Source organism: Natator depressus, chromosome 8, assembly GCF_965152275.1.
Source record: "Natator depressus isolate rNatDep1 chromosome 8, rNatDep2.hap1, whole genome shotgun sequence".
In the NCBI taxonomy this organism is placed as follows: domain Eukaryota; kingdom Metazoa; phylum Chordata; order Testudines; family Cheloniidae; genus Natator; species Natator depressus.
In genome coordinates, this window is record NC_134241.1 from 88,686,452 (window position 1) to 88,700,799 (window position 14,348).

A 14,348-nucleotide genomic window follows, 5' to 3' on the forward strand; every position below is an offset into this window, starting at 1 on the left:
CCAAAAAGAGAAACAAGATTCTAGCATGAACATTTCAAAACATGAACAGGATTTAAGATCTTTCAGGAACTGCCTGCTCAGCAAAAGACCCATAAAACCAGCAACAAACAGCAAAGCAGACACAACCACATTTTCAATACCTTATTTTTTCTATATGCTGTTATTATTGGCTATGGTAAGCTTGCATTGTGCTTGAACTTTCCCAGAAGATTTAATGTTCAAAGTAGTTACAAACAGGGCTTCTTAAAATAGATTGTTTAAAACAAATACTGTAAACTGCATGTAAAAATTAAGCCCATCAGAACTAGAGATAGAACCATCGAAATAAGAGATGAGTCCTGACTATCAAGGGGTTCATAGAACTTTCCTTGGAGATGCCCATTCAGCCACACAATGAGAGGGAAATGAAAGAGAATAATCTGAGTTCAACGAGAAGTAATTCACAGAACTATACTTTATACAGTTTATTTCACTAGAGATTGAAATTTTATACATAGTATAAAGGGGTATCCTGATATCACACGTATACTTACTTTACTGTACTGTTTATGAACCAATTTTTTTTACATAATACAGTATTAAGTACCCTATTTGTTAAAACAGTATTCAGAAATCTTAAAAAAAAAACCTACATAAATGGATGTTTATCATATGCACAGTGCAAGAATGTTTTTATAACATTTTAATCACACAATGTGAATCTAAAATACAACACTGTGATTTAAAACTAATTTAAAATTACGATGCCCCATGTTGTATTAGAGAGACTTGATTAATCCCTGCATGAATCACAAAGCAGTATTAAATTCCAGATAAACAGCAGCAGCAGCTTATAATTACGATTTCAACAGAAACCTTCTGTAACAACCTGAATTTTACAATGTGTTTTACCACCTTCTGGTTTTGCCAATGGTCTAAGGAAAGAGAAATGGGATGTATTTCATTTTGGAATTCTCTGATTGTTAATGCAGTTCAAATACTGTATTATTACAGTGAAGGGAATCCTGTGCCAGATCTTGAGGGCCTTTAAGGGTGGTCAGAGGTATAAAGACAGGGAGAATACTTAGTGCTTTGGTAGGGAAGCAGAGGATTCTCCCCTTCTGCAAATTTAAAAACACCCAGTCTATTACAAATCAGGTGGTAAAGTTTACACAAAACGACTGTGGCTAGAAAACATGTAAACAAATCAGAGAGTGAGTCTTCATTTTCCCTTTTTGCAAAGTGGGGCTGTGGATGAATATCAGCTAATAAGAAACAGACACCTTCCTTGGAAGAATGACTTCACCATCGCACAGAATGTATGCTGTCCTTGTCAATAGTCACTAATGTGTTTTCCCCTCCCCCCAAAGTTCATGAATGTTTCAAGTTCAATAAATAGTAGAAAAATAATCCTTTACTTAAAAATCTTGAGATGCACTGTCCCAGGTCCCACACAGCAACTGTAAGAGCAATGTACTTTCTAAAAATCAAACGGAAACCTCAAAAAAACCATTTCTGTATCCAGCACCTTTTTTGTCTCTGGCTGCACAGATTTATACTCTTCCAGTTAAGGAAAGTAAAACATCTTCATCTTCTTTGAGCTCTCCCTTCTCTTGGCTCAGCTTAACAGGGTTCCTAAAGTTTCAGTTACTGTATAAACTTTTATCCCTGTGTTTGGAGGATTAACAGGCCTCCTGCTGCATTTTATTAAAATGTTATGGCAGGTCCATTCATCATGCTCATTTTCCCTCCATTCCAGAGCCAACGTTACATTTTGTAAATGTAAAGGTTGTGTGCATGTAACAGTTTCTTTAGGAAGGTAGTTAAACCACTCCTGGTAAAAGCACAACCACAAAGCTCCCTATTGCTGTATGGATCGTTGCTAACGAATTGCATTTCTTTTGTCATCTTTTCCCAAAGAATAAAGTCTATTAGCATTCCGCATCCACAGTGTGCACTGTGACTGCCGCCTGTAAGTGGTGGCTGTGATGAAGAGTTGGATGGTGCAACCTGTAGTGGTGAAACTTATGACTCAAGAGTGCAGCTGTTTGAGGTGGGGTATCCAGATCTAAATCTTCATCATGGTTTCCAACATCAACACCAGCTGATAGTGGATCATTATTGCATGGAGGATTTTCACTGTCTTCCTGAGGACTCATAGTGCTATAGCCTAGAACACAAAAACAACACAAAAGAACAGATAGTCTAGGGCAAAAGGCCCAACATTTCAAGGTGCTGAATACCCCAAAACCCATTGAAATCAATGGAGGAACTCAGTAATTTACAGAATAGGGCCCAACAAACAAACAGTTTTAAAATAAAGACACACAGTAGACAATCTTGTACAGTTTTAAAATAGTTCCTTCCTCCCTCTTCTCCCCTGCTTTTAAATAGCCTCTTGGCAGCTTCACTTGGAAATATCTGGTTCCCTACCAAACAAACAAAACCTACCTACCTACCTACTGGCATTTATTTAAAAATACACAATAAAGAAGAAGTATGGTTTTGGAGGCAAAAGCCTTGAAAATTATTTGGACTTTGCAAATAGATAAGGAACAAAAACTAGGTCAAATTTTGAGCTATACTCTTTAAATTGTACATTATTCCCATTCCTAATAAACTAAAACTTCCTTAGAAAAGCCATCAACTATTCTAATTGTAAATACTTCACATTATTGCTGTATGATTTTTTAAAATGATATATATATATTTAAAATGAAAAAGGTCCTTGCAGATGAAAGTGTTCTATTTTCAAAGTTCTGAGATTTTTGTAAAAAATATTACAGAACTTTCCTTAAAGTTTCAGAAGTGACAAAATATTAATATTCTGCTGAATATACTGCAAGCATCCATCAGTACCTACCTATGAGCTGCTCTGCTCAGATTTGTGACAGCCAAACCAATCTGCTTGTAGACAGCTGAGTAGACATGTTTTGTAACAAAATATATACATATATATATAAAACACACTGTGCTGAGGAGTTAGATCTAGTGAATCTATAAGAAAGTACTTCAAATGGATTAATCGAGCCAAATCCTGCAAACCGTTTTCTGGCTAAAATCTCATGAAATTAAATGACTACAGCAGGGAGACAGGGAAATACTCTGAGTATCACAATGTACCCAGCCTACCAGCTGCCTGAAATCTTGCCTGATCTCAGACAAGTACCACAGCCTATCTACTGCAAAACCTCAAAGCAGCCTGGTATGCCTGTGTTCAAGAAACCGCATCCTTTGCAACTGATCAGACTGGATATCTTACAAGAATATTAATTTGGTCTACCAAGAAAGGAAGATAATCAAAATACATCTTATATCACCTAACTCCTAAAAAGGCTTTCATATCATGTAGCTAGTTTAATCTAGAATACCAAAAGTGAATTTCAGTTTGGTCATGGCATTTCCTGAACTTACTTTATGTGCTGTAACTATGAGAACAGTATTACAGTTCTGAAAACAAAACCCACAAAAAATAGAAAATTTTGTTCTCTGCTAAATAAGGGCTTATGTTTTGTTACCTTTCAACTGTTTTAGGGTCTTGAGACTAACGTAAATTAGTTGCAAAACTGGTTACAGGACTGTTAAAATATACAGTTTAATTCTATTGATTTCACCAGGTATTTGCTGTGTGGTCTAGCAACCTCTGTCCAGCTGTTTTCTGGTCTTGCATTTCTTCTACATAAAAAAACTCTCTCTTATTTCTTTGAGAGAAGGGATACTGAATTGTATGAGGCACCTGAGATGACTCAAGTGTTAAATTGCAAATCTTTCACATATATGAAGGTGCACAACCCTGCTGGAGAGTGCCTCGTTCCCTGGCCCCATAAGCAACCGTATTCTACTCCCAGGCAACCCCTCCCATTCCAAAGAGCACACTATTTTTGTTATCTGTAGGATAGGTAGTTTTTATGATTGTTGAATTCCCTCTGTGAGAAGATACTGGCCAAGAGTAGTGAAAAGTGGCTAGTGATTTTGGCTGCCTCAATTTTTGCATTCTCAAATTCACCTTTGAAAATCAGGGTTCTCTAAAGATATCTCACCTTGGGCACCTGAAATCACTAGTTACTTTTCACAATCTGAGTCATAGTGTCCCTATGACTGAGAGAAACGAGGAAAGGATATGATGATGGGGAAGTCTCATCTCTCCTATCTGTGATGAAGCTATGGATATCTAAAAGAGGAGGTTATTTACCTGTAACTGGAGATTCTTGAGATGTGTGGTCCCTACCTGTATTCCACTGTGAGGTTACATATCCGCACCACACGCCCAGGGTCGGAGAGTTTTGACAGCAGTGCTGTTGGTCCGTGCAAATGTCCTGGCTCGCTTTGTGCTTCCAACTGAGGCGATTTCGCTCCCCCTTGCTTGTTGATATAGAACACAGTTGCAGTGTTCTCTGACATTATCAGGATGTAGTAAGAGTGGATAAATTGGAGAAAGAACTCACATGTTTTCCTTACTGCCCAAAGTTTCAGGACATCAGTGTGCACACCTGGGACTCTTGAGGTGTTCATGTCCCTTGTGTGGTGGTGTGGTTGTTCACATAAGCTTTCCAGCCTAGTCGGGATGCAATGGTAATGGCAGTTTTATCTGGAGAAGAGGGGGGACACCCACACATACATGATAAGGGTTTGTCCACCACTGGAGGGAAGGACAGTACCTTGGTGGGAACTGTGAAGGGAAAGTTCCTAGATGACTTGGTGAGCGCACTGACTGTAGCCTTGCTTGAAGATAACTTGCTTGAAGGTGGAGTCTCATGAATGGAGTGATCTATGGGCATGAGGCCATGTGGCCAAGTACGGACAGGCATGCCTTGGTCGTCACTTGAGGATTGCTCATAACGTGAGCTAATGATCTCGTTCATAATCTGGAACCTGTCTGTGGGCAGGTAAGCCTCAGAGTGATAGAGTTCAAGTTGCCTCAATGAAGTCCACAGACCGTGTGGGGGTGAACACAGACTTTTCGATGTTTACGCCGACTTCCAGAGAGGTGAGGAGGATCACAGAAATAGATGTGTAGGCCTCTTGGAGGGATCTGGCGGTGAGCAGTCAGTTGTCGAGGTACAGGAAAAAAAGTAGGCCATTATGTCTGACATGAGCAGCCACCACTGAAAATACCTATGAATACTGAATGGTAGCACTCTGTATTGCAAATGGTCGGATCCCACCATAAATCTGAGAAAGTGTCTGTGGGAGGGACGAATGTCTATGTGAAAGTACGAGTCTTCCACATCGAGAGCCATGAACCATGTGCCTTTATCTAATGATGAAATTATCGCTGCCAACATGACCATTCGAAATCTGAGTTTGTGGATGAAGCAACTGAGATGACAGAGATTGAGGATTGGTCTCCATCCGCCCTTGTGGTTGGGTATGAAGAAGTAGATAGAGTAAAATCCCATTCCATGATATTGTGGTGGAGGAACACGTTCTATTGCCCCTCACTACAGTAAAGAGCTCATCTCTTGGGTGAGAATACTGTCAAAGGGATGGGCATGGGGGTTTTGGAGGAGGTTGAATCACAAACTTGATCGTATTGCCATAGTGGATGATGTTCAGCACCCACTTGTCTGTTTATCATACTCCAGGTGTCAAAAAAGAGTGCTAGACGACCCCCAAATGGAGTAGTGCAGTTATGAGGTGTTAAGCTTATTGGTTCACGGATGTCGAGCTCGCATCAAAAATATCTCCTGGCCGGGGGTTGAGATTGAAATGTCGAGGCAGTAGCAGGAGACATGGGAAAGAGGGACCTTTGAACCTTTTGTTTTTTACGTGATGGTTTGGATGGCCTTCAGTGGTGAAAGTGTTGGCACCTATACTGCGGTGTGGCTGACTAGTGATGAAACTGCCTTTTGGGGGCCGGTGTATAAATGCCCAGTGATTGAAGGGTGGCCCTAGAATCCTTGAGGGTGTGTAGGGAATTGTCCATCTTCAAGAGGTGGGATTCAACATAGGGGAGGTCCTCAATGGTGTTCTGGACCTCCCTGGGGAATCCTGAAGAATGGAGTCAGGGCTCTCTTTGCATAATGATGACCGTAGCCAAGACCCTAGAGGAAGTATCAGTCGCATCAAATGCAGTTCTGGCTATTAATTTACCTTCCTCAATGAGAGCTTGGAAATGGGTAGAGTCCTACTGTGGGAGACTGCTGGTGAATTCTTCAAACAGCATAACTGAGGAAATCATATTTATCCAATAGCGCTTGATAATTGGCTATCTTGAATTGTAAACTGGACGATGAGAAAACCCCTCCCCAGTAGGTCTAAGCACAGGCACTGACTTGTATTTTTCCTGGTGGGTGCTCCACCCCTCCCCTGAGGCCTCACCATCTCTCCAGCTCTTCCCCCAAGGCCCTGCCCTCATTCTACCTCTTCTTGTTCCCACTCCGTCCCCTTCCCTGAGGCCCCGCTCTCGCTCCACCTCTTCCCAACCTCGCTCTGCCCCCTCCCCCGAGGCCCTGCTCTCCTTGCTTGTTGCTCCCTCCTCTCTGTCCCCCCTTCGCCAGCGCATCCCACCTGCTGAACAACTGATTGGCAGCCAGCCTCAGGGGCCCCACCGAACAGCTGATTGGCAGTCAGCCCTGGGGGCCGGAACCAGTACGGCTGGTGGGTGCTGAGCACCCCCTATTTTTTTCATGGGTGCTTGAGCCCCTGAGCCCCCATGTAGTTGGCGCCTATGGGTCTAAGTATTTTCCTTTTTAACTAGTGGCATAGATCTAGGATTTTGCTGCTTGGATCTTTTGGAAGCAGCCTGAACCACCACAGAATTGGGAGGTGGGTGGGAAAATAGAAATTCTGAGCCTTTAGCTGGTACACAATAGCGTCTCTCCACATCCTTGAGGGTAGGAGCACAAGTGGCGGGCGTGTGCCACACCATTCTAGCCAGCTCTTGTGGGTGCTGAAGTATGGAGGATGTTCAAAAGCTTGTGTTGAGAGTCTTGGATTTCCATGATATTGTGGTGGAGTAACTCGTGCTATTGCCCCTCATTGCAGTAAAGAGCTCACATCTTGGGTGAGAATACTCTCATGAGAGTGGTCCCTGAAGGGATGGGTACAGGGTGTTCTGGATCTCTTTGGGGAATCCTGAAGAATGGACTAGTATCCTCCTCCTGAGCCTCCTGCTTCCCCTCCAAGAATGCAGTTGTGGCTATTATTTACCTTCCTCAATGAGAGCTTGGAAATGGGTAGTGACTGCTGGTGAACTCCTCAAACAGCTTAACTGAGGAAATCGTATTTAGCCAATGAAAAGAACAGGAGTACTTGTGGCACCTTAGAGACTAAAATTTATTAGAGGATAAACTTTCGTGGGCTACAGCCCACTTCATTGGATGCATAGAATGGAACATATAGTAAGAAGATATATATATACACACATACAGAGAAGGCGGAAGTTGCCATACAAACTGTAAGAGGCTAATTAATTAAGATGAGCTATTATCAGCTGGAGAAAAAAAAACTTTTGTAGTGATAATCAAGATGGCCCATTTAGACAGTTGACAAGAATACTTGTCAGGACACTTAACATGGGGAAATAGATTCAATATGTGTAATGACCCAGCCACTCCCTGTCTCTATTCAAACCCAAGTTAATGGTATCTAGTTTGCATATTAATTCAAGCTCAGCAGTTTCTCGCTGGAGTCTGTTTTTGAAGCTTTTCTGTTGCAAAATTGCCACCGTTAAGTCTTTTACTGAGTGGCCAAAGAGGTTGAAGTGTTCTCCGACTGGCTTTTGAATGTTATGATTCCTGATGTCAAATTTGTGTCCATTTATTCTTTTCCATAGAGACTGTCTGGTTTGGCCAATGTACATGGCAGAGGGGCATTGCTGGCACATGATGGCATATACCACATTGGTAGATGTGCAGGTGAATGAATCCCTGATGGCGTGGCTAATGAGATTAGGTCCTATGATGGTGTCACCTGAATAAATATGAGGACAGAGTTGGCATTGGGCTTTGTTGCAAGGATAGGTTCCTGGGTTAGTGTTTTTGTTGCGTGGCGTGTGGTTGCTGGAGAGTATTTGCTTCAGGTTGGGGGGCTGTCTGTAAGCGAGGACTGGTCTGTCTCCCAGGATCTGTGAGAGTGAGGGATCATTTTTCAGGATAGGCTGTAGATCTTTGATGATGCGCTGGAGAGGTTTTAGTTGGGGGCTGAAGGTGACGGCTAGTGGTGTTCTGTTATTTTCTTTGTTGGGCCTGTCCTGTAGTAGGTGACTTCTGGGTACTCTTCTGGCTCTGTCAATCTGTTTTTTCACTTCAGCAGGTGGGTATTGTAGTTTTAAGAATGCTTGATAGATATCCTGTTGGTGCTTGTCTCTGTCTGAGGGATTGGAGCAAATGCGGTTGTATCTTAGAGCTTGGGCTGTAGACAATGGATCATGTGGTGTGTCTCGATGGAAGCTGGAGGCATGTAGGTAAGTATAGTGGTCAGTAGGTTTCTGGTATAGGGTGGTGTTTATGTGACCATCGCTTATTAGCGCAGTAGTGTCCAGGAAATGGACTGCTTGTGTGGATTGATCTAGGCTGAGGTTGATGGTAGGATGGAAATTGTTGAAATCATGGTGGAATTCCTCAAGGGCTCTTTTCCATGGGTCCAGATGATTATTATTATATTATAATAAATTATAATAAATTTAGCCAATAGTGCTTGATAATATGGCCAGTTGGAGGGATCGATGCGTGCTCGTGGAGGTCCCATGACAATGACTCAGAGGCAGATGTGGCGGTGGCTGTTCCCAGGGTCGTGCAAGTCTTTTGGGAAATGAGTAAGAGCAGTATGGGAGCGGCAGTTCTTCCAGTGGGTCTGAATCCCCCAAGGAAGAAAAGGTTGCCTGGGTTCCAACGATGGCAACACTGGTGCTGCCAGAGACACGTATGTAATACGTGGTGGGGGTGATAGGCTCAGCACTGCAGGCAGATCTTTCAGGGGAGATGAGTTCTCTGGGGACTGAAGGTCCCGATGGAGTGGGGGATTCTGGATCTGGGAAAAGTAAAAATGTCTTGTAGCGCAGCCATGGATCCGGATCTCCCATGAGTGAGACAGATTCTATCTGTTTGGGCTGCCGGAGCCGAAGATGGTATCCGGCAGTGGTCGGACTTCACCGGTGTTGGGAGGGTCCTGGGTCTTGTGAGGAGCTTGGGACGGCGGTACCAGTGGGGGCCATTCTAGAGGTGGTGCAATCCAGGCAGAGGATGGGGCATTAAGCTAAGGAGCTCGTGTTATAACACTGCTCTCACAAAAATAGCTTCATTGCTGGATGGTGTCATGCATTCAGAGGTGTCAAAATTGTTTAACTATGAAGCAATAAGGAGCAAAGATTTTATTTTTTTTGGGTCTGGCATTATCTCCTATGTTGCCAAACAAGCTGAGAATGCAGAGTCATTGGGAGTTTAAAGGTCTTACCGTGATCGCTCTCTGTTCCCGATCGCCCCCAGTACCGACGTCTACGTTCTGGACTATGTGCGTGCCGCTCAATTACAGCTGCTATAAACCGTGTGTTGCTGACTAGGAAAGAAAAGAGAGCAGGGTTTGTTTTAAACAGTGTTTTTACTAAGTTATATTAATGGAGCAATTCAATAACAAGGAATCAGACATGTTTTATAAACTACTTCTTTCAGATGCTGCTATGAAATTCTTATAGGGATTACGAGCTTCCACATCACAGAAATGATGGGACAAAGGTTTGCTGAGAAGTGCATGTCCTCGTCCAGTGCTGAGAGCAGGATGAATATAACTCTGATTTACCCCACTGTCTGCTTTGATTAATGAAAGTTACGAAGGTTCCCTGTAGCAATGCCAGAACACAGAGACCTCGGAGGCATCTAAAGCCTGCTCAACATTTAAACTGAAAAGCAAGACTTACTAACACGAGCTATATTAGTATCAATGGATACAAGCTGCAGAACTCAGATCCAGCTCTGGTTTTTGAACCTTTGATGTTGTTCAGATCTTGAATTTTGATTCAGCCCATTTTAAAGACAGGGTCACATGGGAAATTCTGATCTCTCCCAAAATCCAGAGGCCTTGGGCCCATCACTATACAATAGAATTATTATACACAATATTACAGTCATAACTGAATGGCAAAGAACTAAGTGCAAACAGGATTTACTGATTTTTCATTTAACTCTCTTGTTGAACTGAAGCTAGGAATTAAAAGGCCAGATTGTGCCTGCCCCTTCCAAGGCTGCTCATGGGCAGGAGCTTACACACCCCATGCAGTCATAACTGCAGTCCCGCAGCTCTCTAAGAGCCATTCCCAGAGCTGGTTGGGACACAGAGGGGGCGCCCCACTACAGGAAGGATGTGGACAAACTGAAGAGAGTCCAGCGGAGGGCAACGAAAATGATTAGGGGGCTGGAGCACATGACCTATGAGGAGTAGCTGAGGGAACTGGGCTTATTTAGTCTGCAGAAGAGAACAGTGAGGGTGGATTTGATAGCAGCCTTCAACTACCTGAAGGGAGGTTCCAAGGAGGATGGAGCTCGGCTGTTCTCAGTGGTGGCAGATGACAGAATAAGGAGTAATGGTCTCAAGTTGCAGTGCGGGAGGTCTAGGCTGAATATTAGGAAACACTATTTCACTAGGAGAGTGGTGAAATCTCCATCCTTAGGGGTTTTTAAGGCCCAGCTTGACAAAGCCCTGTCTGGGATGATCTCATTGGGGTTGGTCCTGCTTTGAGCAATCTTCCAGCCCTAATCTTCTCTGATTCTCTGAGAGCTTGCCACGCTGTAATATGTGGCAGAATAGGCAAGCTCCCACTGCACGTTAGTGGGCACTATATGGCCCAAAACTAAGAATAATTTTTTGGGGTGAGACTGAAGGACACGAAGCGTTACAAACTAAGTCAGTTAATCCTTTGGCCCTGTTATTTTGTAGAGCAAAGGTCACACTGTTACATCAAGGTGTTAAGAGAAATGAAAAACCCTCCACACATTTTTAATACTAAAGCAAGCCAAAGCAAGAAGCTCACCAAATCTTAAGCCTAATACCGGCATATTTTACAGTGACACAGCTCAGCACTTACTGATTCCTCTGTCTTCATGGCTGTCATCATCTCTCTCATCCCTATCATTCTCCAGGTTGGACATACGCACTGACATTTCTACACACCATTACAAATAGAAAAATGCAACTGTTAAGAGAAAAATTTTGGATCAACTCATTAACGACTCTCAGCCTGGTGGAGTGGTGGAAGCACTCTGCATTATCGTGCTGGAGTACTATGCTTTGGGAAGGGGCTTGGGAATCCCTGTTTTGGGGCCAGTTGGGGACTAGACGTACCCGGAAGAGGATATGCCAGGTACCCTTGAAAGGAACTGTATGTGTAAGACTTGAGCGATGCAGAAAGTTTAGAGAACAGGCTCAGACTGAGTCAGTATGGTCCAGTGGATAAGGCACTGGACAGGGAGTCAGGAGACCTGGGTTTTATTCTCAGCTCTGAGACTTGGGCAAATCACTTCCCCTCCTCATGCCTCTATTTCCCCTACCACACTTTGTGTGGTTGACTACTTAGATTGCAAACCTGAATGCCCTGATACAGTGTCTAGTACAACAGAGCCCCAGTTTCAGCTGGAGCTTTTTTTAGTATTCGTGTATTACAAATAATAATAATATTCATAATTTTCCTCTTCTTCCCTTCCTTTTGTAAGTAAAAGATGCCACAATGATGAATTTCTCTCAGAGTGCAAGTGAGGAGCCAGGGAGAAAAAGATACAACCAAAAAGCAGCCCCGACGGAGGCATTTTGAATATTATAATTGTAATAAACCGCTGGCAACAGCACCTATTACTTGCTAGAAAACAATCTACTATTCAGAAGTGACAGGACCGGTATTAAGCTGGGTTTACTGCTTTAGCTCGAGGAAAGTCATATCCACAGCATCCTGAGACTTGCCCTAGCATTTTCTGTCCAGGTCTTCCCAAGGAGACAGCAAGTCTAGCTGTGTACCCAGCAGAGGGCAGTAGCACACAAGTACATTGGACAGTAAATACATCATTTACATAAGGAGGGGAGTGGGAGATAAAATGGGGATCAGAAGAGAAGCAAGAATAAAGGATTCCCAAGGGATAAACCAAAAAATGATCTTTGAAACTAGGCAGAAGAATGTACAAAACAGCTAGATTTTTATCCTCACTGCTAATATCTCCCTCATGAGTTATCAGCTCACCCTGTGCAGCAAGAGGTGACATGTGCTGGTGACTCCTCCGGTGGATCTGGTGACGATACGCGTATACTGCCAGAACGAGCACCATGATGCATCCCATAATACCTCCAGCTACAGGACCAACGGGAGCACTTTTTATCATGTTCAAAGTGACCACCTCATCTCCTTAAAAAACCCAAAAACCAATATAAAACCAGAGCATAAATATCTTGCAAAAAGGTTTAAATCAGCATTTCTATAACATTAAAATAAACTCAAGGCTTCAGTACATGACTTTTGTGCACATACATTGATGGTGTATATAACAAAATACTGGCAGTTTAACAGTTAAATATGTATCCTCAATAAAAGACCAGAATTACCTATCGCACCCATGTCATCCACGTAAGGGCTTTTAGCTCCCACAATGCCACCAAAGCATTCCTTCTGAGGCGCGCAGTAGGATTTATCCAGATGGGTCTTTCCATCGCTGTCCACCATACACCACTCACAGTCCAACACGCCAAAGCAATCCCTGGAAATGAAGAAAAAGGGCTGGCTTTACCTTAAAGAAAATCATTTTTGGTTGGGTGTATCTCAGTATATTTATAGTCACTAGACAACTTGGAACCAAAATTGTCCATAAAGCCTCACAGCTCTGATGCTTGGCTACAGAAGCGTCATAAGGGTTTAATGACAGGTTTCAGAGTAGCAGCGGTATTAGTCTGTATCCGCAAAAAGAAAAGGAGGACGACTTGTGGCACCTTAGAGACTAACAAATTTATTTGAGCATAAGCTTTCGTGAGCTACAGCTCACTTCATCGGATGCATACTGTAAGGAGAGTGATCAGGTAAGGTGAGCTACTACTAGCAGGAGAGCGGGTGGGGGGTGAAACCTTTTGTAGTGATAATCAAGGTGGGCCATTCCAGCAGTTGACAAGAATGTCTGAGGAACAGCGGGGGTGGGGTCTTGTTGGAGTCTGTTTTTGAAGTTTTTTTGTTGAAGAATTGCCACTTTTAGGTCTGTAATCGAGCGACCAAAGAGACTGAAGTGTTTTCTGACTGGTTTTTGAATGTTATAATTCGTGACGTCTGATTTGTGTCCATTTATTCTTTTACGTAGAGACTGTCCGGTTTGGCCAATATACATGGCAGAGGGGCATTGCTGGCACATGATGGCATATATCACATTGGTAGATGTGCAGGTGAACGAGCCTCTGATAGTTTGGCTGATGTGAACACTTCAATGGTAACACCCATTGTTTCATGTTCTCTGTGTATATAAATCTCCCCACTGTATTTTCCACTGAATGCATCCGATGAAGTGAGCTGTAGCTCATGAAAGCTTATGCTCAAATAAATTTGTTAGTCTCTAAGGTGCCAGAAGTACTCCTTTTCTTTTTATAAGGGTTTAAGTTACACAAGGTAAATCATATGGGGAAAGAGCAGCTTTGTCATAAAGGGCCAAATGCACTGGCCTGCTCTCCTCTTTCTGCACCACTCAGGCAATGCTAAGGGAGAGCAGACCGCCCATAACTCCTTGGCTGGAGACTCTCTCAGCATGAAGGAATCCCCGTCTGGGTCGTGTCTCTCCCTCTTCAAATGCTCTAACCAGTGTCGGGGCAGAGAATCAGTGAGCTATAACTGGCTCCCTACCATTCCGCCAGCTCTGCCACACTCCACAAAACTGACTGCCTCAGAGAATCTGGCCCTGATCTTTGCTAGTCATGACCTGAGCCACAAAGCCTATTAAACTCATATCACAGTTTAGGTGACATACAGTTTATTTTTTGCTGACAGAAATCCTTGGTTACGCAGTGCCTACTCCCAATCTTTCTATGACCACTCTTTACCTTAAAGATCATCTGCTTCTCAAAAAGCGTAGGCAAATATTGTGGCACTTTCCTCTCTTGATGAGAGGTGGAATTCATTGTCCTTTCTACGGCTCATTTCTCCTCTGACTTACATTGGTGCATTCCATTGACTTCCATGTAGTCAAGAAAGGGTGTGACTGAGGGAAAATATGGTTCTCTGTCTGCTATTAACGGCATTAGGTGACTCAAATGGGAATCCTGGAGGTCTCAAGTTTACTGCATGGCAGCATCATGGTATGAGGCTGCAATTTTATAATACTTCATTTATTTAATGTCAAGGGAAGATATGTCTGTATTAGAATAAATAACAGCTCCTAATAATTTCAAGCCCTGCACGTATTTTCAGAGAGGGAAAA

General features: G+C 43.0%; 1 protein-coding gene across 1 annotated transcript in view; it reads right to left on the bottom strand.

Moving 5' to 3' along the window:
* Nucleotides 1–1,140: 1,140 nt before the first annotated feature.
* The window catches only part of CACHD1 (cache domain containing 1), a 189,269-nt gene continuing 176,061 nt past the window's right edge, over nt 1,141–14,348 (bottom strand). The window contains exons 23-27 of the mRNA XM_074961589.1: nt 12,502–12,653; nt 12,143–12,304; nt 11,000–11,077; nt 9,376–9,477; nt 1,141–2,149 (exon numbers count right to left, since the gene is read on the bottom strand). Coding sequence (XP_074817690.1) covers nt 1,911–2,149; nt 9,376–9,477; nt 11,000–11,077; nt 12,143–12,304; nt 12,502–12,653 — 733 coding nt within the window. The 3' untranslated portion in view covers nt 1,141–1,910. The remainder of the gene's footprint in view (nt 2,150–9,375; nt 9,478–10,999; nt 11,078–12,142; nt 12,305–12,501; nt 12,654–14,348) is intronic.